Here is a 26,246-nt window from a genome sequence, read left to right as displayed (position 1 = left end):
CAAATGGAGACTTACCAGCATAAATTGAGATGTAATGTCTAAAGCACTTAAGGGAATGAACAGAATAAATCAAACAATTAAGAATTTCAAACTAACCAACTATGGGAGCCCCAGAGAGGAGGGAAGTTCAGTGCTGAACTCACCTGTCTCTGTGCTTTGCTGAACTGAGAACTAATGAAGCACAAGTGCCACGTCTCCCTGGGTATTCCCTCCTCATTACAGTCCCAAGGGTCCCACTTTTAAGTGTGAAGTGTGGCCCTTTCCAAGTCATGTAACCTCTTTTTCTGTGTGTCCCTCTTTCCTTTTTGGCTAAACAAATCATTGGGTGTCTGTGTAAAGCACAAGAGGTGCAACTCACCAAATGTGCGGCCACAGAAGTGTTGCTCTCATGTACTTGTATTGCATTTTGTTACGAGGCTTTGTTAAAATAAGGCAGTCTTGCACAGTTGTTATTGGTTAAATTAGGCTTCACATGACATTGTTGGAAGAGATCAGAGGTCTAATTTTTAAGCCCTTCATATGATTCTCCTAGAGAACAGTTTCAAAACTTAGATTAAATGTAAGTGCACAGAAGTAAAAAACCAGGTGTATCATTTATTCAGTTAATAAGTTAGTCCATTAAGTTTTGCAGACCTTATAACCAAACAACACACATTAATGAAACCAGTTCTGCTTGCTCTTTCACCTTCCTCAATGCTATCAAATGAATCTCAACTATAGTAAAAAGTTCTCCATAAACAAACATTGCTGTTGGATTCCTTTACAGTGCTCACCTTCACAAAGAGCTCTATGTCTGGAAATGAGCACCTTGTGTGGAGCAGGCAGGTTTCTGCCATGGAGTTTGAGGGACGTATGAGAAGGGACGCTCCTGCAGCTTGATAAACTGTCTTATTCTCCCTGTCAATCCGAAGGATTCTCCTCTGATAACTCTCTGCTGCTTTCTGCCTCTGGTACTGGCATAATCACTGGCTTTCTTGGTAGTGAAAATCAGAATAGCCTCTTGTCATAAACACTGCCAGGGGACAAAAACTTTTAGAAATGTGAAAACAGCTGGACTGCTGTGTTAGAAAACTCTTGTTTTGTAGGTGGCAAAAATGAAAGCTGGTCAAAGCTACTATTGTATTTTTCTTCCTACTCAGAGCACTGCTTTCCAGCGCTGTACAGTTCACAGCAACAAGAAAATAGAAAACTCCTGTGCATTTTGTAAAAATGAGACTAGAAATGCTGCTAGCATGTGCTTAAAATAGAGCTAAATACACGACACCACCATTTTGTCTCATCCTGTCTCTTATGTCAAGTTTTACCTACCCCCCCAACGAAAAAGGGGGGTGATGAGTATTATTGTGGCTCCTTGGTGTTAGCAATGGGCACCCTCACCCTCCACCAGGCTGCAGCGGGGAGAAGCAGCAGCCAGGGGACATCATTTTGGATGTGCTGTGCCTAGAGCAGTCAGGCAGGCACATCTGGCAATGAGTCAGCTCCTGACAACTCCTTTCCAGCTCTCTGGCATTGAAGGTGCTGCTGCAACTGCTTCCCAGCCCACTGCCCTCACACAACCTGTGCTGCCAACAGCATCACCAACCTGAGATGGGCTCCCAGGGGAACCCTTTGGGCAGGATACCGAGGGGACAGCAGCTACCAACCTGTGCTTTGGTGTCTTACATGGTTTATTATTGAGGAATTTCAACCATTAAGCTAAGTCAATGAAGAAATAATCTTACAGTAACAGATTGTTATGGTCTGGGGAAAGAAAGAAGAAGTGTCCAGAAAAACAGCTCCTACAACTGATTTGATATTTTCATTCAGCTTTGATAGGGGGGAAAAAAGAGAAAAGTTATCTTAGCAGAGTTCATGTGCCATTTGGAGAACATTCCAGATAGCTTTGGGGTCAAGAAGAGCTATGTGATCAGGAGTGACAGCAGAGTGAACTTTTCTCGATCAACTACTATCTTCTGCTGGCCACTAATTACCAGAATTTTGGCTCCTTTGAACTTTTACTACTGGAGTTAAGGAAATATCTCTGTTGCTTCATTTTGTCCCCCACCACCTTGGGGACAGTACATTTCAGACTGCCGGATGCAGCAGCCCCAGCCATAGCCCTGGAGATGTTACAGAAGTAACCTCTTGTTTTGTTTTTAAGTGCAAACTTTTTAATGTCCATACCAACTTGGGAGGAAAATTTACTGCAGCACTACTGTGTTTCTATTTTGCACTGGATAAAATGGCAAAAAGCAAATCTCTCAGCCTTTTACCTTCATGACTTTCAGCCTGCTAGCAACCTAGCTATAACCTGGCAATAAAAAAATCATTTGAACACTAGGGAATTGAATAAAACAAGGGATTAAGCATTACTGATTACAGCAATGCCCTGCCAACTGTAATGACTGAGGTGATCAACTGTTTATTTGGTACTTTTTGATGACTTCTATGGGCTAGTTCTGATGGTGTTAAACATGCTGATGAAAGCCAGAAGGCATCTGACCGTCAAGTACTGTGCTACTTCCCCTCCCATGCTGCCTACAGGGGACATTAATAGCGTACTGCTCTCTTAGCTATGTTCTGTGCAAAGAAGGCACCACAGTCTCCAGTGAAGTGCTGCAGTGTTTGCCCAGCTTTGCTGTCTTCAGTGGTTATGGTAAGCACTTGGCTTTTACAGCAGAAAATAAATTCACTTTATTGATATAAATCCATTCTAAAAGCCCATGCTATCCAGGCAGTGCAGTACACCCCAGCGTCTTAGATGGGTCCGTGTCCTCTAGGGCTGCTATGCCTGGGCTGAGAAGAACAGTCAGAGCTTTGGGAGTTCCTCAGTCAAACCCAGCTGCTGAGGTCCTAAGGCAAAGGAGGCAGCAGCCATTCAGGCAGGGACAACTGAGAACGTGGTGAACCACATCAAGCTTTAGGAAGCTGAAAGCCATTTAGTCCCCAGGGGCTCGAGCTCTGGGTGTGAGGTGAAGGAAGGACAATCTCCACGTTTGCCACGCTAGGGCTGGTGGTGGATACCTCCAGGTTTCTTTCAGTTCTGCAGAACTGAAGGCAAATTACAGTAGCCCACACAATAGCACAAGCAGTGATTAAACCTTTCCCTACTGTAAGAGTGACCAGCAGTCTGAAGTGACTGCAAGACCTTGACCACCAAATCTGAGTCAGACCTTGACACGGTCTGACCTGGCACCTCAAAGATGCTGCAGTTTCCTATAACATTTGCTGAAAGCCCAGAACATGGATATTTTGGCCTGCTACAGAACACAGGGTGAATACAGCTAGCTAAAAGCCTTCAGATACATCAACATGCATATTGGCTTACTGGAGACAACTCCGTTCTCCTAACTCAGCTCATCTAATCTGGGGAGCTACAATTCCTACTGGACATAAGCATCAGAGACACATAACAAAGGTGTTCAAGTTTCCAAACAGAGGGTCTGCCATGATGACAGTAGCCACTCAAAAATCATGAGCTGGAACACTGAAATAGTTTTATAGCTGTGTACCGAGCAAGTCAACAATACCTGAAGTATGCAATCATCATATGCTAATGTACTTCCCAATAAAGCAAGGGTGCCCTTTTTACAGAAGTAAGACTGTGTGTCGACATCTTACCTAACAGGACACAATGCAGCAGTAAGAGAACCAGAGAAGACCCACCTGTCCCATATTAATACCCTCAGGAAGACAGTGCAGCGAGGGGCATTGCAGCCTCGGAGTGAAACTCCCTGTGTTTTTCACCACACCACTGCTCAGGGATGTGTAACTTTGAGCTGTGCCTGGTACACACACAGAATTTAGTTACACTTCCTCACTGCTGTGCTTAGTGATGATGCAGGGTGAAATCTTAACTGCGGTGAAGTCAGCTGGAGTCTCTTGCTGTTGATTCAATGGGAGATTGTGTTTCCAGACTGCTTATAATTTTAATAACTAGGCAAATGCTGCTCTAATTGTAGGTAATGCTGCATGATGACCTCCACCTGCAATTGTTGTGACATTCTCTTAACATTAAAACTTTGTGGGTGAAGTGGGCCAAATCCTCAAAACACAAAGCTGTTTTTTATGCTCTTCTGCTGTCTAAACAGATGGCTAACCAGCGTCTTGAGTAAGTGGCATTTACGTTTTAATTGTGATTGGTCAGGAGGTCAATATGCTTTTTCTAGTAATACTGGGATTTAATGAGTTCATTAATCAAACAATTAAGACAGCCCTTGCTGCAGAGGAGAAAAATGTCAGGCCGTGCACAGAAGCTTTCATTCAGAGCCATCAGAGCCCTAGGCAGCGATTGTGACAGTATCAACTTATGACAGCTCTCTGTAATCACGTGCCATTACCTACCAGGATTATTAGCATGCACTCCCTGTTTCCATTCATTTTTCACTGTTCCACATTCTTCAGTCTATTTTTCTGTTGTTGTCCCAGGTCTTGCTCAAAGATGCTGGGAAAGGGAGAAGCTCTCCACACCCTTCTTCCCACTACTGCTTAAGCTCATGAGTAGGAGCACCACCATGCCTCAGGCTAATTTCATTAGACAGCAAGACCTTAGGCACAAGATATCAAAGAGGGTCCCAAAAGAACTATATTCAGTTTCTGGAGCAGCAGCTCTGCTTTTCTAGGTGGTCTTGCAGAGGTCACTTGCCTCCACATCCTTATCCACAGCAAGAGGATAATGATAGTGACTTTTCTCAGGAGTCACACACTCTATGTCATTCTTAAGCCAGTAGTTTGGGCTCTCCTTGAGCTGGAGTTGCTCTGCCCCTGGAGCTGTTGTAAGGATTTGTTTTGTAACTGTTTCTGTCCAAACATCTCAGGAACCAGGTTTTTGAAGGTTCTTCTGTTGACCTCAAACATTCTGTGACTTTAAAATCGTGATGAATAGAATTTGTTTTTCCTGGACTTTTTCTTTCCTTTTGAAGGTTAAGCACGGAAGAAACAGTTCAGAAGGAGCAGAGCAGACTTTTTTATTTGTTTTCATATAATTATATAATCCCTTTGAAGCTACAATAAAAAGGAGAACAAGGATCATAACTTTTTTTTTTTTTTATCCAAAAGCTGAACTCTGATTCCATTTTCTTTCTTCAACACGAGGGAGCTAAGTTACCTCCTTTTCCATATTTATGCTGGCTAAGAAGCAGGTTTACCCAGCAAGTGGAGCAGAACTGCTGCCTACTGGGACACAACGAACCATCCAGTTGGGACCAGTACCATGGATCTGCCCCCTGCCTGTTCTGCTGAGCTAGCTGTCTCAGCCTGAACTGGGACTTGCCTCTAGGTTTCCTTATTCGATTCTTAGCTATCAGGCAGTTTGTGTGTGCTCTTCCTTCTCATACCACACCACCAACTCTCCTCTCCTTTTTCACAGTGCATTTGATCTTCTGTCGAATAGGAACCACAGCAACCAGCCCAAAACTACTGCCTGAAAAACTACAAGGAGTTTGCAAGCTTGGGCTGCTTGTGGGAAGCAACTTTAAGGCTGGGTGCGACTTTCAAGACCAACAGCTATTTTGCTTTAATTCCTTCTAGAGACTCATTTGTTCCACACTGGCACGGATTAACTGAGCCCACTGCATTCCTAGCCCCGACTCTTGCCCTGAACTAAGCCCTGCAATGCCCGCCTGACAGCAGTAGCTGCCCTGAGTAGCTACCACTGGCTCTGCACATGTAGCAGCAATGCAGGAAAGGCCCTGGTGGTAGACAGCTCTGCTTCTTGCCCTGCCACATCACTGGAACTAGCCATTGAACTTGTCCACACAATATCCAAGGAAAAAGGGAAGGGAACCTTCCAGTGCCTGCCCTCTCCTCCTCACCCCTGAGAAGAAACCCCACTGCCCTCTTGTTTACCATGAAGCGCCCAAGCCATTTTTTTAAGAACCTTTTTTTAAGATCACAGGCAGAAAGACAGAAAATCATCTTTTTTCTAGACATAACCATGTTCTGTTAGTGTGCTGTGACAGATTTTTTAATTAAATTGTTTTAATTAAAACAAAATAACAGCACCTAATGCTTGAGGATACAAAGTGCATTTTACATTCTTGATGCCTACTATGGTCTTCATGCAGATTCCTATAGTATCGCAACACTGAAAAAAACCCCCAAAATTGGCAATACTACTTCTCTTATGAATGCAATAAAAATATAGTTACAAGTCATTTTGCTTCACTGAAGGCAACTCTAATACTTAATAACATATGATATTCTGTGCTAGGCACAGAAGCACCACAGGCACGTCATTTGGGTCAGATCACGTTCAAACCAATGCTTTTTTGGAAGGAAGGGACATTACCTGGAATTTTCTCTATCTAAGCACCGTGTTCATTTTGTGGCTACAGCTAGGGCATGAACATCCAAACACTGAGTTTTAGAGTACTCGTTTGATGCCACCTACTGGGCTTGAAATGGAAATCTTGACTTGTGCACTTGAAGCAACCAGCAGCAGCAGCCTCAGACATCAGCACATCTCACCATAAAAAGTTCTGCCTTGGAGCCACCTTTGAAGCAAGAACCCTTGCTTTTTGCTAATGGCACTCTTGAGAATACTTGAGATGCTGAAATTGTACTTCCAGGCTAAGTTTTAAGATAAATCATCTTCAATTTAAAATACATTTTAATGGACAAAGTAAAAATTTTGCCACTTATTATTCCAATACTTTTAAACAGTCATGTAGCTCTGCCTATCTGCTAACATAAAACATTTTAACCAGAGGTTTCCAGCTGCTGTTTAGTTTCTCAGCCAAACAGAAAGAGTATTCATATGTAAAATGTGGCTGGTGGTTGTGATTCCTGCACATAAACTGTACTTTTTGTACTCACCAATGTAGACTCTTGCTGTGTGCAATGTCTGCAACAGAGAAGTTCAATGAGAAACCTGTGCTAAACAGCATTGGATGCTCCTTCAGGTAAAAAAAAAAAAAAAAAATTTCCCCTTCCCTTTCTCTCTTTTTTAAGAGCAAAATAAGCACCTTGATATTGAAAGTGTGCGATAAGGATTTTTGTTTTAAAAATAAATGTATCTTATTTTATATTTAGAAATATTAATAACACCTATCTTTTATCTTGAACAGTATTACAGGGTTCATATGTTTAAATATCAAACATATTTAAAGGATTACAACTTTGAACACCCAAGTTCAATAACACACTTTTTGTCCTAAACCCTAATTAAGTTTTCAGGTTAAGGAGGCAACAGTAAACGTAACTACAAGCATTCTGCTAAAAATAGCTTCTTTCTCTTTCTAAGGTGTTAAGACAAAAAAGCATGCAGGGAGAGGAGGGAGCAAGTATACTAAAATGTTTTCTCTAAAGAATGAAGGGGTGATTTGACTTTCACCACTCTCCTCTACGATGACACTTGTAAGGCCCCTTTTTCCTGCTAAAGCTGGAAGTCTGCCCCTGCTGACTCAATTGCAACTGGGGACAAACCCTGAGCACTCTCCTTCCAGTTCAAAAAGCTTCTAGTCATTGAGTAGCTGAGTCTTTGACCAAAAGAGTGTCCATGTTGAACTCCACTCCTGTAGGAAGCATGGCCCTTTCCCACCTGAGCAGGAATGATCCTCTTCTCTACCCATCATCCCCTACATAAGAAGAACCAAGTTAGGGCTGCAAAGACTATCACAGCTGCAGCCTTCAGCTACATCACAGTTCTCACTCTGTACACCCCTCCTCAAGCATGTGTTTGGGTGGTTCAAGAGACAGTCTCAGAAGTGAGATCACTCAGTGCAAGGCTGAAAGGATCCCCATGACCACCTATCCAAATAAAATCATGCCAACGTGTTGCAATAGATCTTACAGGGCATGAAAAATTAGTAATCTGGATGGTCAGCTGAAAAATGGACCCTGGGATCTCTAGATGTCTTCCACTTTCCCCCCTTTCTCCCACCTCTCATTGAAGTCACAATCAGCCAATGCATTTAGTGTGCTTGCAACTTTTAAACAAGTTAGTTCACCAACTGCAAAGGAAAGGACGGATCCTTTAAGTTTCGTATCTGCTAAATATCCGCTTGAATGACAACCTGAAGTGCAGCTAGTTATCCACTCAAGTGGATTTAATTTTGTTGTTAGAATAAAGCAGACTCGTCATAAGTCCTGTGCGCTCAGTAGGGGAGGAGAAATGACAAAGTAGAGCACCAGTTGACTTTACACCTCAGTGATCCCGTCTGCAAATTGAGGTGCTTTGGGAGGAGGACGTGTTAAAAAAGGGTAGGTGCCCAGATTAGCAAGCTGCACAAAACCTGGAGACAGCTGCAGGCACAACTGCAGGAAGGAAACCTGGGGGAGGAACCAGCAACTCAATTAGTGTGCACTTGGCTTGACCATGACCTGCTACTAAGCCGGAGGGAAGAGCCTGGTTTTGTTACAGAAACATGAACCCTCTCCATCCTGGTCAATGGATGCTGTGTGCTACAGGGACAGGCAGCAGTGCAGAGTCCCACTGCACAGAACAGAATGTGATTAACTGAGAAGCACATGTCTTCTAGAGCACCAGGGTAACTGGAAGTGGTTCAAATCACTGGGTATGCTGGCTTTCCTGTTCTCTTCCTCCCCTTCACAAAAATGGAAATGCACACTGGTCCAGGAGGGAGCCTCGGATGCCCTGTCTGGCATTTCAGCAAAACATAAGGGCAAGTTTCAGTGAGAGAGGTGCTGGAGAACTATCTAATGATAACAACCAGACCTGCAGATGGAGTCTGCAACCCAGAAATCAAGAACAGTGGCAGTACCTCCAATGCTTTTTGGAACAGAGTGAATACCCCACAAACTGATAACTCTGAGTTAAGATATTGGAAAAATGGTTGATGACAATGAGTGATAACTTTCAGACAGGGCTGTCACTGAGTGCGTGGACTGGACATCAGGAGGCTGCTCTGGGTGCTGAAACCCATCCGCAGTTGTTTGTACCCATCAGATGTTAATAGCCATCTACAAAACAGGTTACAAAGATGAGATCTTAGGAGTCCTGCTTTAAAATGCTGTCAGGATGTGGAGCTCCAGGACATCGAGCAGCTGCCAAACTGATGCAAATGCAAACCTACGGAAAAGATGTGGCTGGGATCCTCAGACAGAAGGATTTCTTAGCCCTGTTTGCCTTTTTTAACTCAGGGATACAAGGAAATGTAGACCATTATAGAAGCATCTAGACACTAGAAATTAAGTACTGTACAAATACATATAAATATGTATTTGCAAATACTGTGCAAATATGAATGGAAAGACTGCTCCTAACTTAAAAAACAAACAGAAAACTTATATGTATGGCATTAGTTGGAATGTGGGAATGCCAAAGGATTTTTAGAAGTCTTTTTACAAAACACTGTGGAGATTAAGTCTTTTAGACAAAGCTAGGCCAAAGAGATGCCAAGGGAAAGTGTCCTGGGTTCAGCTATAGCAGTCATTTTTATCCTTCTTAGTAGCTGGTGCAGTGCTGTGGTTTTTAACTTTCAGCCTGGGAACAACGCTGATAACACCGATGTTTTTAGTTGTTGCTAAGTAATGTTTATTCCAACCAAGGACTTTCTCAGTCTCGTGCTTTGCCAGGGAGGAGGGGAAGCTGGGAGGAAGCAGAGACAGGACACCTGACCCAAACTAGCCAAAGGGGTATTCCATACCATGGCGCGTCATGCCCAGTATATAAACCGGGGGGAGTTACCCGGAAGGCCCAGATCACTGCTCGGGTCGGGCTGGGTATCGGTCGGCGGGTGGTGAGCAATTGTATCCTCTCCCCTTGTTATTTCACTAATCATTATTATCATTGGTGGTAGCAGTAGTGGTTTGTATTATACCTTAGTTGCGGGACTGCTCTTATCCCAACCCGTGGGAGTTACATTCTTCCGATTCTCCTCCCCATCCCTCCGGGAGCGGGGGGAGGAAGAGGGGGAGTGAGTGAGCGGCTGTGTGGTTCTGAGTTACCGGCTGGGCTCAAACCACGACAGAAAGACAATGAAAGGAAACAAGTATAGGTGCAAGGCGGTAAAAGGAATTAACTTTTCACCTGCACATCTTCAACTGACCACAGAACACCATTAATCTGGTTTTTGCATGACCACAGATTATAAGTAGTAAGCTAAAGGCTGATTCTACCTACAAACAGGATGATAATTTAGGCAATTTAGGATTCTTCTGGCACTGACGGTGGGTTCAGGCTGAGCTTCCACCTGCAGAAATAATGAAACACTTGCTACCTCATATTTTAACATCTGAAGCTTGGGAAAGATTTATGCCTCCTGGCCTGGCCACCCATTAGCATTTCATAACATCTTCTAACAATTTCATTATTAAGACTTTTCTCATTCTGTTAGGTTTCCAAAATTACACTATACTTTCTTTCATGCAGTGTTTGCATTAACTTACTATGATTATTTTGTTTCATTAGATTTCATAATTCAAATGTTCAGTAGGGCTCTTTGCTAGAAATGGTTCTTCAAATGCTCTTGGTCCTCAGTTCACGCTGAAGGATTAACAGCGTGTTGGAGTTTCTTTATGGGATATTTCCCTTGACCCTGTTTTTATGTAGTGAGCAGTGGTCACAGCTTAAAGGGGTTATATACATCTGGCAATTCTAATCCTCTTTAGATGACAGAAAGGTAAAGAACTCTGAAGCTGTAATTTCCTCTGGTTTCAGGCCTCTCTCTCCCCTACATGCCAACAGCCATTTCAGAGCAGAAAAAGCCTCCTTTATTCTAACTTTCGCTGCATTATGTACTTACGGTCTACTGGGTAAGTAATTATTCCTGAAATTAACTTAATTACTTAGTAAGCAATTAAATGCTTTTGATGCATAGGAAGAAATTTTCCTTCATTAAGAAGTAACTTTGTGGCAATAAACTTTTTACCTTTGTCCAGTTACTTTATAAATAATGAGAAACAAAAGGCTCAAACTCACTCCTCTCACTTAGATGAAATCTGTTTACTTTTGATTTCCATGGCACAGTCTGTCCAGTACTTCTGCTGACCAGTGGGTCTCCCTGCACCCTGCCCTTCCACTTCTGACAAAAATTATAAATAAAAGAATCATTAAATGATAATTCTGTAAAATGAACAAAACACAGGAGACTGAGGGTGAAAATTAAGATGTGCAATGTCTTGTAATACATTTATAGAGGCTATGGTTCACAGAATCACAGAATGCTTAGGGTTGGAAGAGACCTTAAACATCATCTGGTTCCAATCCTCCTTCCATGGGCAAGGACACCTCCCACTAGACCAGGTTGCTCAAAGCCCTGTCCAACCTGGCCTTGAACCTGCCAGAGATGGGGCAGCCACAGCTTCTCGGGGCAACCTATGCCAGGGCCTCATCACCCTCATAGTAAAGATTTTTTTCCTAATATCTAATCTAAATCTCCCCTCTTTCAGTTTAAAGCCATTCCCCTTTGCCTTGTGACTATACACCCCTGTAAAAAGTCCCTCTCCAGATTTCTTGCAGGCCGCTTTAGGTACTGAAAGGCTGCTATAAGGTCTCCCTGGAGCCTTCTCTTCTCCAGGCTGAACAAGCCCAGCTCTCTCAGCCTGTCTCCACAGCAGAGGTGCTCCAGCCCTCTGATCATCTTCGTGAACTCCTCTGGACGTGCTCGAGCAGGTCCGTGTCCCTCTTGAGTTAGGTGCCCCAGAGCTGGACACAGTACTGCAGGTGGGGTCTCACGAGAGCAGAGTAAATGGGGAGAAATCACCTCCCTCGACCTGCTGGCCATGCAGGTTTTACTAATATTCACTCTCATTTGCATTAAGAGGTTGAAGATTAAACTTATGTGTGTATGCACTCTTACAGAAAAGTAAACCAATTCTGTGATTTTACACACACTGCTGTTGCCTGCCTTAGGCCGGGCCCTTCACGTGGTCACAGGTATTCTCATCTATAGCTGTGGGTCTCTACAGGGCAACTAAAGGCAGTCAACAGGTGTACTTAAAAAAATGGCTAAACTCAAAGGAAATTACAAAGGAAAAATGGAAATTACAGGTTTATTTTCTCAGATATCTTACAGCTGCCTGTACCAGGTCTACACATAAAGCCACTCTGGTAGCTACAGTATTTAGCATAACCTGGCACAGTGCTGAGCCTGGTTTCAGAGCAAAACAATTGGTGCCTCTCATGATGGGAAGGCAACTAACTAAACACAGAAGATGCTTGCACCTAGCTACCTGCCATCCAAAGCACAGTAAATATGTGGTAATCATGCAAAAGCAATCAGCAGCCAGGAATCCACCGCTTTGCAAGCTCAACCATCATTTTCTGAAATGATAAATAAATAGTTTGAGTAATAAGGCCTGGCCAAGCAGAGCTGTCTTGCTTGCACAAGCAGATCCCCTCCTGCTGTGGGGAGAGGAAATCGGATGCTCCTGTGGCAACACCAGCATTTGGGGGGCATCAGAAAGAGGCTCCCCTGGGGCTGCTTTGGCTTTGAGGGGAAATCCTTGCCCCGTGCTCCTGCCAATCAGGGATGCCCACCTGGGCAGTGGCCTGCAGTGCTTCCCGTGCTGCTCTCATTTAGTTGGGCACCAAGGGAGGGGGCCAGCAAGCCCTGGTAGAAAGCTGGGCAAAACTCAGCATTTTCCCAGATTTACATCTCTGGATTGTAGTGCAGCAGTCACACAGTCTTTCCTTGGCCAGATATTAAACGCTTTAAGGCAAAGTAAACATCCTTTCTATGGTTTTTTAGATGCCTATCCCCCAACAACAATACATGAATACAGTAACCCTTTGTGACAGTTTACTTTTTCCCTAAAACAGCTTGGAAAATTATTTCAACAAATAGTACTTTATCCCACCATTATTATCAATGCATTATATCTTATCTGTTATTTTACAAGACTTACTTAGATGACATTGAAGAGCAAGCTTCCAGGAACTGTGCACAGCAAGGAGAACAGAGGCAAGACAAGAAAAATTAAATGTAAAAATAAATAGGAAAATTAATGTGTGTCTAGCAACCACTGGAAAAACTTCAGCTACAATTTAGTATGGTTTAAATTAGGTTTGCCCAATTTATGGATATCATTCTTCTACACGAGTAATTGTCATATTGCATGAATTATACTTGGTTTGTGTCTCACCCAAAATAGCATTACTTTCAGTCATCACTACTTGTTTACTTATTTATTACGCAATGATAATGAATTATGTGTATTACTCACACACAGTGACCAAGACTTTTCAAAGTAATGTAAAGAATCATTTCCGCTCCTCCAAAACAGAATCCAGTTTATTTTAACGTGAGATGTGACAAAACCTCCATTGCTTATTAAAAAAAAAAAATCAAAAAATTAATCAAGTGGTTTATTCAGAAGAGAAGTTTTTAAGGAGAGGCAAAGGGGAATGGCTGCACAGGTGCCCTAGCTCCTCTCCCCCTGCAATTGAGGAGAGGGAATACCATCGTCCACTTTAACCACAACAGAAATATGCTGGCTAATAAATAAAAATACACAGTATTCAAAAAGATCACTCCCCCTAATCCTTATCCATTCTTCACGATTCAAGATTATTTTCAAAAACCTGCCAGTAGTCTAAGGAAACCAAGAGCCTTTTAACTGAACACAGGTGAAAATCTGAGCTGGGAAGCACCGTCCAGTTACAGATCACTGGCTTTAATCTTACACCAACTAGTTCAAAACCCAAATTTTCTTCTGCTGGGAATTCTGCCTACAGAGCTTGGGCCGTCTGTGTTTGTTTTAATGGGAACATTACCAGGTCACAAGCACACAAGCAGCAAACCAAATGCTATTAGCTATTTATCCTGTTACAAGAATTATGTTTAAATACCTCAGTGCTATTTCTAATCCGTATTTAATAACATGGCAAGATGCCAGCCCAACATTCTACATGGAGACAAAAATCTTATATCCTTTTTAAATTCTTACAAGGAATTACTTCAACAAAAGAGCATTATATTCTCAAACACATAGGTTTGGGAAAAAAAGATTAACTGGCATTTCAGTGACACATCCTGTTTTATACTTCACCATATGATACTTAACCTGTGACACACAGACATGCTGTTTCAATCTAAATGCAAAAACTGCATATCTGTGATTTGTGTTGTAAACAAATAAGTAAATAAATAAGAAATGCCCAAATAAATAATCTATTTTATACTGCTGCAGGGAGTTGGTCACTGAAGGCTTGAGAAAACAATTTGCAAATGGTATTCCAAATTCTGATGTTTAAATCAAGTGGTGAAAGATTCTCCTCCAATACTTTGTGATTTTTTGGTCCACGTAGAACATAATTCAAATAACCAGGTAAAATATTACATAAAAAAGCCTACCAGATCCAGTGGGAACTGGCAAAGATATGTCCTGAAAGAACAGTTAAAAACTGGACATAAGTACCAGCATAACCCCATCAGCTTGAGAAAGAAGGGAACTGAACTCTATTCCTTCCTAACGTAAATTTAAATTCAAGGCTATTCTTCTTCCTGCTCTCCCCACCACCTCACTTCTACTCACGGGCTTTGAGAAACTATAGAATACACAGTGTTGCTAATTACAATACAGTTTTTAAATAAATATAGACTGCATGAACCATGCTGCAAACCTATCATCTATTACACTGATATTCCTCAAAACAAGGACTGTCTGTGGTCTCAGCCCCTGGGGAGCACCTGCAGTGCTCCTGGCAAAAAGGAGGCTGATGGTTTTGCTGAGGGGTTGGTAGAGTGTTTGTTTCTGCAGGCAGCACAGGCCCCAAAATCTTTAGGTCTTTATGGTATATTTGGATCCCATTTCAAGTTTCATCTGCCACCATTATGGAAAGGAAACTACCCAGGTTCTGTAATTGCTTTTAAAAATAATTTCAAAAATTACTATCAGGTAAAGTCAATGATTCTCCAAGACACAAATTAGAATTTTTCTGAAATCTGAGTAAATGTTTAACTTCTTTGTAACTACCCCATTTGAATAACTTGGAAAAGGGCATGCGTCTGCAACTCCAGTCCTGCTGTAGTTCACTTCACTCTTAACAATTATATTTCTAGTCTATTTTGAATACTCACATATGTGCTAAAAATTCAGCATATGAAGAGGAAACAAACAAGATGGGAGATGCCACTTTGGCACCTCTGCCTGCCTGTGGGGTTTCACTATAACCACCTCCCTGCACATGGCACACCCTGCAGCCGGCCGATGTGCCAGCCCCAGGCTCCTCGCAGTCAGGAGGCTGTGACGAGCACCCTTTTCCCAGGGAAAGCCTCCAGCAGAGGGGTCGGTGGCAGGCTGTACAAGCTACCGCTGTTTGCTTTGAGAAGCTAAATATTTTTATGAAGGAATTAAAACACTTCGGTGCTGACAAGGCAGGTATTATTGAAAGCAACTGGAACGGAGTCACTCAAATTGTTCAAGCTTTTATCAGTAAATAATCAGACATAGCAAATGGAAATGCATACAAGTCCTTATCACAGTGTGACATTTTATTATCTGAGTGTGAAAATAATCATTTAACCTTCACATGGCATTTACTTACACTACTTGGGCAGCGTCCAAAGAACACGTAATTTTTTACTTTTTAAAAGAAGCAATAGGACATTTTTTAGGGGAAACACAGAGAATAGAGTTAGTGATGGCACAGGAGTCATTCTCCATCCTTCACCTCCCCTTCCACAAAATATGTATAATATTTCCTTTCACTACCTTACTCCCTTTACTACCTCTAAAGAGAAGAGGTCTGCCTCTTGCTAAAAGTACACACTCGCCACCAATTCAAAGTGGCTTCACTAGAGATAAGCATCTGAAAAAGTGTGGTCATAGTAATAATTTCCATCATCACTTCTGCTTCACAATATTTAAACTTCTAAAAAAAGGACATAAATATAATTTTGCATGGATTCATATGAGACCATATGCAAGGCCAAACACAGAGGCCCTAGGATGGCTAACCTTGGCTGGTACCCATCAAGGTGCAGAGCTCACAAAGGCAGAATTGTTTGTGAAAGTGGAGCCATCACAAGGTTGCCTAATCCTTCCCATGAACAGGGCAGCAAAGTGCTGAAATGAACCAATTTCAAATGGAAGAAAACATGGAAGAAAAAATTGGGTTAGGGTTAAAGATATCTAATAAATAGAAATAGACTTTTTAAATTCATCAAATAATGGTTTAACTTTACTGTTATGGATGTTAATAAAATCAAAATCCAGATTCTCAAGTGGACTGGGCATGATTTGTTACACCCTTGCTAGGAAGGGGACACGATACCTTTTCATCTTTTTAATGCCTATCACATTCTGGTTTCTCAAAGCACATGGGTAACACATCTCTTATTCCACAAGCAATTGCAAAATCCACAGGAACCAGAGGCTGCTGAATGCCATCAAAAATCTACATACTGCTACAATGGGACATAACAGCAAATAAGCCATATATTGCCTAACTATAAGGTTGCTGGATATTCCTGGCTCTTTGCATTTTATCTTTCTGATGCTGTCTCACTTTGCAGGCAATTATTGTATGTTGATGGTGTCAAAGAGAGAGCAGGGATAACTCTATGTGTCTATGGCACCGTCATGGGAGAGGGATGCACACTAATCTTCCACTTACGATCCAGGTAACATCACAATCTCGGTCACCCACATCCAACATCTTAAGTACAGGGCAGCTACTGCTGCCTCCTTCATTTTGGCAACTGTGCCTAAACCCCTTGTGAATGAATTTAAACCTAACACTGACAGGTAATATTCCCTCAAAAAAAGCTCTTATTTCATGAAGACCATTTGCAAAATTTCACCTGAATTTACTAATAATTTAATTATAGTATAGTTGTCTTTTTTAATTAATTAGCTAAATCCCTTTCCTCCCCTTGCCCAGAAAATCATTCACTACACACTTAAGCTTTATATTCATGAATGCCGTAAGTCCTGTAGACTGGTTTGTTATCCATCTATATACATCCAGGAATCAAGTCTCAAATTAAACAGACAGCATGAAAATTCCCAGGCACAACTGCATGATAATCACTTCATGCAGCATTCATCAATGTTTCTGAAGAAGGCTGCAGCTCTGCAACTGGATTTATGAAATGAAGGTTCACTTCAGACAACCAGGGACCTGAGACAGAAAGCAGACAAAGAAAACTTCCATCCTGGCCCTGGTCTTTGATGATCACAGGTAAAATCAACCTTTTAACACAGGCAAACCTCAAGGAACAGAGGCAGTACGGTTGAATTTTGGGCAGCAGGCTCATCTCGTCAGAAGTTGCTGCTGGTTTCAGCCAGCAAGAAATGTAAGCTGTGCCCTGCAACTGAATCAGGAAAGTCTCCCTTGTTTAGCAAACGGCTTAAGTAGCACGTGACTTTAAGCTTGTGTTTAAAGCAAAACACATGGTGTGGTGCCTTACTGAAGCTGTGAGCTGAGAGTAAATAAAGATGGGGAAAGGTCTAGGAATGCAGCTTTGAAGATATTTACTTTATTTCTGAACTTCTTTTGACTAAAACAAGCCTTCAACCTGCAGAGACCTGCAATCACACTGACAATAAGTAGATGCTTAAGGCTTGTACAATCCTGTGGCATATGCAGTTTTAGGACTCCCGAAGCACGGGCAAAAAGATGACTCCAAGAAGCATGACTAGATCACACACACACAAAATTAAATGCAACTTTGTATTTCTCATCACTTATGTCTATCTGTTGCTTTGTGTCTTTCTGGAACAGGACTTGGCCTGTCAGTTGTTAGACCTGACACTGGCATAAACAAACAGAGCACACTACTGCTCCGTTAAGCACCCCTCCTGGAGCAAAGCAGCAAAACAAATTATGGTGTCATTTTCAAAGCTACTCTGTAGTCAGCAGTTCCAAGGATCCTTGTTTCTTTGTAGCAGTTTAAGCATTAAAAAGGTGACAACCTGAATGGCCGGAAAGGAAAGCATGAGAAGTAAAAATGAAAAAGATTGCACATTCAAAAAATTTGCATAGCTCTTTCAGAAAAAGTTTGGTATCGCTGCCTTTCACACCAAAGTCTCCCAAGCAGAGTTTTACTGAAGACTGCTGGAAGAGTACTCAGCCCCCAGAAAAACTGCTGCAGGTGCATCCAGCACACACAATAACCTGAAGAGTTATGAAAGGAATTCGTAATGCCAGTTCCTCTTAAGCTGCATTAGGGAACCCAAAATTGCCATATTCCATCTGAATAAAAAATAAAAACTAGCTAAGAAAGGGCAAATACCCATGGGAAAGAAGCCAGCTTCCTGCTTTGTACTACAGTCTTGGGAACAGAACCACAAAATGTCTTTGAACAAACACACCTCTGCTGATTTGGTACTTCTTGTGCAGCTGTAAGTAATCAAAGAATCAAAATCACCATACAAACAGGTCATTAACCAGCAGCCAGAAAAGCAGGGCCACGCTGGTTTTGCTGGGCAGCCTCATAAGGCTCAGTCCTGAGCAGATTTGGTTTGATTCTGGTTTCAGCACATCTAACCTACACAGTGCTCCTGCTCCGCTCCAGGGGAGGGGCTTTCTCCTGAACTATTTTTCCTTTGTTCTGGGGTAATTTTCATGACTACTCAGTTATAAAAGCACACAGGTCTCTTAAACAACTGTAAAACAAAACAGCCGAAAGAATGGTTGTTGGAAACAATGTTTAAAAAAGTGACAGGATTTTAGTGGCAGTGATGTGGCACCTGAGAAAAGGTCCCGCTTTCACAAAGAAGGTACGCAAAATGGAACTTGAGAAGGATAAAAACAGAGGGTGAGGAGAAAGGAGCAGATGTGTTCCTCAAGGAAAATGCAGTGTGGTTCTGACAGAAAGTGAAATGCAGCAGCACTGGTTGAAATGGGGGCAAAGAGAAGCTGTCTGTTTTCTACCATTGTTGAAACCATATCAAATGGTCCCCTGCTCATTTCATGGCAAATTGTGTTCAGTAGCGTCACATTAATCTAACATGCTCTCCTTTGGCAAGCTCTGGGTAGCTCCCTTTGCTTGGATAAATATCCAACAACTAAACTTTCCCCCAAAACTCTTTTAATCCGCAAACACAGAGCTAGTGTGACTCTGCGCATAGAAATTTTTACTTTCCACTCTCCCAAAATAATCTAAACACCAGGCTCCCATGGTGAACCTACAGTAAAAAAGGACAACAAGCATGTGTGTACTTGCATTTTGATACAGGACGTCAGCTATTCTCCTTATAAACCATACTCACCTAACCGATTTACAGACTGATTGCACCAGTGAGCAAAAAATCAAGATATTAAGCACAAATACCTACTGCAGACATTTACATTAAGCATCATGTACAGCACAGAGTCCACTGAATGGGCATTACAGGCTTTTTCCAAGGATCTGAGCTCCTGCTACACATGGACTTTTTACCTACAGCACTCGGAGCCCAAAAGTTCAGTTTATACTTTAAATATGTATAAACCACAGATTCATCACGTCACAGAAAAGGAGATTCTTTTTTTGTTCTCTAGTATAAAACACCTATTACCATTTAAGTTGGATATGTTACCTGTGGTGTTTGGAGGCACAGAAGAAAACACTTGTTATTCCTGTCTCTACTCACAGCAAGGCTTTTGCTTTCTCATTTATTAGCACTTTTGATAATTCAGCATGGCTCTAAGTATGTGAAATCAGTCAAGCACATCTCGGGAATGGTGCAAGGAAATTCTGTTTCAGTAAAGTAACCTCAGCCCCTGGTAGGAATGAAATAACTCTTTGAATCAAAAGAAACTACTTTGATTTAGAGACCAAGAATGTCATGAAACTAAATATGTCATGAAAGCCTATTACTTTTCGTTGAATAAAAACTATTTCCTTAGGTTCATGGTCAACTTCTACTGTATACTCTTTAACCCAGAAACTAAGCAAGTAATGTTTTGGAAGATAAGCAATCTCAGAGAAGGCCTTGTGCTCAAGCTGGGTTGTTCAGCTGACTGTGTTCAGCAACTACAGATAAATCACTATCCCTAGAAATCTTTGGAATGATGAAATCTGCAGTTGTGATTCTGGTGTTTAAGTTTTCTATCTGTAAGAAAATTTAAAATTCATTGGTAGGTGACCTTGGAGGTTTTTGGTTCTTTGGGTTTTTTTGGAGGAGTGGGGGGGGGTTTGGTTGATTTGTTTTGGGGGTTCTGATTGGGGTTTTTTGTTGTTTTCAGGTTTAGGTTCTTGGGATTTTGGGGTTTGTTTTGTTTTTTGTTTTTTTTTTTTTAATTTAGAAATGAACTCTTCAGTCCTACATTAAGATTTAAATCGCTTAAAATTAACTAACTAATTTTAGTGAGAATTCCACTTCCTTCAAATGGTAAGATAAATGAGACATTTACTGAAGTTTTCTGGCAAATAAAGGGCTTTTGCCACATAAGGGAAAAGAAAAGCATACCTATACCATTGACCTTAGAAGACCAGCTAGCAAGCTTCAACATCCACAAGGTGTCCTACCCAAGGTCTCAGATATGCTTAGTTGTATTACCAAAGACTGATTGGAAAGTATATCTGGATGATATCCTTTGCAAACATTTGACTTTGAAACACCAGAAACACCCAGTATTACTATCTAAAGGAAATACATGATAGATACGGTTTCATGGGAAAATGGAAACCAAGTAAGCACCTAAGTGAAAATCTCGAAGAAATTCTGATATGGCTTTGTCTTGACAGCCAAAAAGTCTCATGTAGTTCAGCTTCATTAAATTCAGTCACCCAAACACAGTTGTCTCCTGTCTCTGGACATGCCCTAGTTTAGCCCATCTAGCATTGAGCTGCTGGTCCAGAAGGATATTATCTCCCATAGATGCCACTAACCCTGCTCAGTGCTAGAGTATCTCAATAGCATGAGGTCTCAACACTGGACCCTGCATGTCTAAGTTCAAACTAAATAGCACTGCATAGCAACACAAATCAGCCTAAAAGCACAGCCGCTGGTACCCATGCTTGTGGAGCTAGAAGGAACTTTGCCACCCACCACACAGAGGTAGGCATGAGGTGACATGATATTCACAACGTTCAAACACATATATGCAAAATTAAATGAACCACAGCAGGAAGCAGAAGAGGAAAAAAAATGCCAACATAAAATAAACAACAAGCCCACTAAGAAGAACAAGCTTGATCAACAACAGTTAAAACAAGAAACACTACTCATCACACAGTTATTTCTTAAAAGTTTCTTTCTGATGGTCATGCTTCTGTTTGTTATTCTTAAAACATTATTACCAAGTACTTTAGTATTAGCCAAGTCTAGTGTAATGCTCCCTAGCAGGGAAACTGTAAGGATCATTCAATCACTATTACTGTATTATTTTCTTGTGAGTTTTCTCTTATCATGGGACTTCTAAAATTTTTCTGTATTTGTATTGTGCTATCAAATCATGGCACAGCCCCCCTGTCTTTAGCACTGTGCATGCAGGCACAGACAACAGGCAATCCCCCCCATCTTGACCATTTATGAATAAGCCAAAAATCAATAGGCAGGTGAAATGAACAGTAATAGGCATGGCAAAGAAATTAGGAACAGGACATGCAACAATCTCAGTATTTTAAACAGCCTAATCACTTCCCTGGTCTAGCAGTGTTATAGAATGCTAGAGTTTTAAACAGAGGTTTGAAGAAGGTCAGGGAGCTGATGGATAATGTATTTATAAGGAAGCCCCCAACTGCACAGAGGAAGCACAGAAGGTGCTTGTGAGAAAGGCAGCAGAAGGGTGCAAGAAGTCAGCAGCACTTGCAAAGCAGAGGTGGGTATCAAAATCTCGAAAGCACATCAGAGCTAATAGGCAGACATAGAGTAGTGATATCATGGAGCCTAAGAGGGGTGACCACGTCCATTAGAAACACTCATGGGAAGGGAAACATCACAGGCTGAAAACAAATGTTTGCATTCAGTTTGGATCACCTTCTCACTTCCTTAATCCTTGAGTTTTAGCAATGGCTCAGGAAGGAGCAACATGTCTGTGGACCACATGCTGTGGTCAGATACAAACATTTAGTAATCCCAGAGTTCACATTCTCCTATGTTGGAATCCACTCTCCCCCTTTTTCCCATCAAAATACATCAGCAGCTATTTAAGCACACCATTATGTATGTGATTTTAAAACCTAGTTTAAGCCATCACAGAGAACTTCCAATCTCCCTCTTTTTATACCCCTTTTCTTGCTGCTGAGAGAAGAATGGAAAGATAGCGAGTGTGTCTCGACATGACAGCAAGAACAGCATGTACATGAACTTTCCTGACAGCAGGAAAGAAAAGTGCTTCTTGTTTCCCAGCGCGGTGGCCTGCAACATTTTGGTGGGTGGGGAGATACTGTCCTGTAGGTATTTTTTTCTTCCATTAAATTGGAGAAACTTGTGCCAAACCCTAGAAAACTAATCCAATCTCAACTAAACCAGTCTCAGCTAAAAAAAATCTAGCTCCAGGTGAGGTAAAATATTCAAGCTTTGTAATACTTCTCCCCTGAAATCATTAGAAAAGCAGCTGTATTATTTTCTAGGCATTCTTAAGTTACTAATGCTAAGTCAATCATAAAAAATGCTCCTTTTGTCTTTACTACTTCACTGATACTTTCAAAAACTGTGCTTAATCCTAATATTTGGGGACTACAAAGTCACAACAGCTCTGAATTTGGCCACATTGCTATTCCATAAAGCATGCACCCAAGTGCGATAATGCACATGTAGTCTTTCTGACTTTGGCCTCTGCCACTCTCCAGCATTCCCTGATAAATATAAGAGCATACAACAAGAACTTAGTAAGTTACAGAAGTGTCCCTGCAAAGGTGGCTGTTGATCTGTGAGCCATAAAGTCCATCAATCACCTCTGCAAGGCTCAACAGTGATAGCTCCTGCTGTCTGACACAAAATCAGATTTTGGCTCCTGTGTTACCATCTACCGACTGTACACCAACATTATGTACAGAGTTGCCTTTAGACCACAGAACCCATTCCAGGCTGAGTGCTACGGAGTTGCCTAAACTGGGGAGTAGCTGGGGAGCATTCACCAACATCAGCCATTACTATCATTCATCTTTCCAGTATGGCATCAGGCAGCACACCCGACACTACTGTGTGTAAGCCTCAGAGCATTCTCAGCCTTTTTCAAGTAACAATACTTCAAAAGAGGCTCAGCACTGAAAAAAAGGAGTGTGCTCTGAGGTAGGATACATCACAGCATAAACATTGCTTCAGCCCTAACACCCCTCACCCAGAGGGCTGGCAATAAGTTTTTCTTTCATGGTTAATTCCAACTGCTACAGAAGCAGCTTCAGTCAACTCAGGAGGTACAGTACTTGTATGAGAGGTATAGCTTGGAGTGCAGAAGGTGCAAACATCTTCTTCCCTAGTTTTAGGTCCTTAGTTTTAGGTCTACACTGAGAAAAAATTCTCACCCTGCTCCACACTTAGTCCAGAGAGGTCAGAGAAGAGGTAAGAATAATACCTTAGGATGGTTTCTACACACAGAAATTTCACAACAGATATTTCATCTCTGTGGATGAATATGCTGTTACCACACCAAGACCCACTGGTTTTGGTGGGATTCCAGGCACAGGCTAGACAGAAGCTCTAAAGCTCTATACTATAAAATACCAGAAACTAGTTTTAAGACCACTAAAATTTTTCTCTTCTTTGTCCATTTCTCTCTAACCTAAATCTTCTCTGCCCAAATATACACAAACTGGACAATTACAAGCGGTGCTACACTGCTGGGCATTTTAGTGACTCTCTGAATCCAGTCTTGCCAAACTTGGAGGCAATTATCTATACGTCAACCACAGGTCATTTTGGAAAATCTCGGTATCATGTTTTAAATAGTATTTTCCAGTTTATTTCACCTCAGCCCCCTTCTCACTGCATTCTGAGGATCTTATAATCCCTTTAGAACTCATGTCACAAGTCGCAGCTAGCAATTCCAAACAGATGCTGCTGGGTACCTTCGTACCCCTGTCCTGGGTCCCAGCCCCACAGTGAGGAGGGCACAAGCAGCGTCCCCGAGTCCACAAAAACTGAGATCCCTGCATACCCTTTCCATTTAAACGTGAAGAATCCTCACATAACCTAGCACAGGGCCCATTAGGGGAAACTGGGGGAGACCACCTTGCAGGTCAGGTCTGTACTTGAGCAGCCCCTCCAGCTCCCAGGGCCGAGGGGATGGGTAACGCCTGACTTTCCACCGCCATGCTGGAAGCCCTGTCCCATCTCGCCTGCTGGAGGAACGAGGAGCCAACAGCAAATTTATTACGGGTGTTAATAATCAAATCACCTTTGCCAGGGTGGACTTCTGCCTGCCAGATTTAAATGCCACTTATCACAGGAGCTGTCCGGTGCTCCTGGAGGAGCCGAGGGTCGCGCACCCAGGTTTCCCCAGCAGCCCCTTACACCTTACCTTGACGAAAAGGGAGATGTCGTGTTCCTGTTTCTCCTCATCTTCCTCTTCCTCCTCCAGGGCGGCAGGCGAACCTCTCTCGTTCTCCCCGTCCTCCGCCCGGCCCCGCACGCCGTTAAGGCTCCGACCTGCCCTGTCCCACTCGCCGCCCCCGGGGCCCGGGGACCCGCTGCGCAGCCCCGCCGCGCCGCCTTCCCCTGCCCCCGGGGCCGCGCTCCTCGCTTCCGCCACGGCCACCGCCACCTCCACTCCATCCTCGCCGGCGGGGCCGACCGACGACCGGCGTCCGCCGTCGGCCTCCCCTCCGGCCGGCAACGCCACCTCCGCTTCCCCGCCGCTATCGGGAGCCACCTCGCACCCCGCCGGGGCCGCCGCCTCCTCGAGGTCTGACCCCACCAGGGCTGCTTCCCGCACCGCATCCTTCGGGTCTGACTCGGACGGGTCTGCCTCCCGCACCGCATCCTCGGGGTCTGTCCCCGCCGGAGCTGTCGCCGCAGGCTCCTCGGGCTCTGTCCCCGACGGAGCTTCCTCGCTCACCGCCTCCTCGGGGTCTGTCCCTGCCGGCGCTGCCGCCACCGTCTCCTCGGAGTCTGTCCCCGACAGGGCTTCTTCCCTCACCGCCTCCTCAGGGTCTGGCCCCGCCGCCTCTTTGCGGTCTGTCCCTACCAGGGCTGTCACCATCACTTCCTCGGAGTCTGTCCCCGTCGGAGCTGCCTTCCTCACCGCTTCCTCGGGATCTGGCTCCGCTGGGGCTGCCTCTACCTCTTCGGGCTCCGTCCCCGCCGGGGCCATGGCCGGGTCCTCGGGCTCCGTTCCCGCCGAGGCTGCCTCCTCGGTCTCGGTCCCCGCGGAGGCTCCCTCCTTGGGCTCGGTCCCTGCCGGGGCTGCCCCCTCGGGCTCCGTCCCCACCGGAGTCACCGCCGCGCCCTCAGGTTCTGCCCTTGCCAGCGCGGAGCCCTCGGGCGCGTCTACCCTTGCGGCCGCCGCCACCGGCTCGCCGTCTGGCAGACCCTCGCCCTCTGGGCTACCCCCGCCGGGATCTCGCTGCTCAGCCCCCGCCGGAGGCTGCTGCTCCGCGCCCGGCTCCCCTGACATCTCCGCCGCCCCCTCGGGGTATCCGCTCCCCGTCCCGCCGCTGCCCCCGGCGGCCACCTCCGCCTCGGCCGCCTCCTGCCCAGCCACCGCCACCCCGCTCAGCCGCGGCGCCTCGTCGTGAGGGGACCCGTCCGGGGGCTCCGCCGCCCCCTCGGCGGACACCCCTGGCTGCGGCTCCCCGGCCGCCGCTTCCTCATCGCCTCCTTCCCGCGGGACATCGCTCCCCTCCGGCGGCGGGGCGCCGGGCCGCCCCGGGCTCTCCGCCATGCCGGCCTTCCCACCGGCCGCCACCCGAGAGTGCAGCGGCACGGGCGCGTCCGGCCGCCGGGAGGAGCGGGAACGAACGGGAAACAGCGGAGTTGCCGCCGGGGATCAGCACCGGGCACCGACGGGGGGTCAGCGGCGCCTGCGCAGGGCCGGCCCCGGGACCGCTGCGTGTGTGGAGGGGGGGCAGCCACAGATGCCCGCGCTCCTCCTCCTGCCGCGCCTGCCCTACACAGGGCAAAGCCAGCGAGTCCCTTGCCCCACACCTCTCCGTCCCGGCAAAGCTCTTCGCTGATTTTGGCTATCGCTGGCAAGGGAGGAGGGGCGAGAGCCTGACCGTGACCGCGACCGCGACCGCTGTGGCACCAAGCGCTGCCAGCCCTCCGTCCTCTCGGCCATCTCCTGCCTACCCGGCGGCTGCTTGCAGGCGCTCAGAGGGACTGGAGCCTTTGCAAAGAGTGCCCCAAAAGCTTGTCCTCTTCCCCGGCGCTCCCCTCCAGCATCCCCACCGGGTCTTGACATGCCTGCTAAGCACCTTGCTGCCCGCCTGTGCCTTGCCTTCCACCCCAAAGCCCCCCAACCCCTATTTCTGCCCTTGCTTTTCCCC

At 44.4% G+C, this 26,246-nt stretch overlaps 1 protein-coding gene across 1 annotated transcript in view; it reads right to left on the bottom strand.

Annotated features, from left to right (window-relative positions):
• Positions 1-25,732, bottom strand: part of CLIC6 (chloride intracellular channel 6) — a 31,550-nt gene extending 5,818 nt beyond the window's left edge. Inside the window, exon 1 of the mRNA XM_030477130.1 lies at positions 24,281-25,732. Within this exon, the coding sequence (XP_030332990.1) occupies positions 24,281-25,642 (1,362 nt within the window). The 5' untranslated portion in view covers positions 25,643-25,732. The remainder of the gene's footprint in view (positions 1-24,280) is intronic.
• Positions 25,733-26,246: the final 514 nt, after the last annotated feature.

This window comes from Strigops habroptila, chromosome 2, assembly GCF_004027225.2.
Source record: "Strigops habroptila isolate Jane chromosome 2, bStrHab1.2.pri, whole genome shotgun sequence".
NCBI lineage: Eukaryota > Metazoa > Chordata > Aves > Psittaciformes > Psittacidae > Strigops > Strigops habroptila.
Note: the sequence above shows the minus strand (reverse complement) of the source record. Positions and strands in the feature narration are given on the sequence as shown.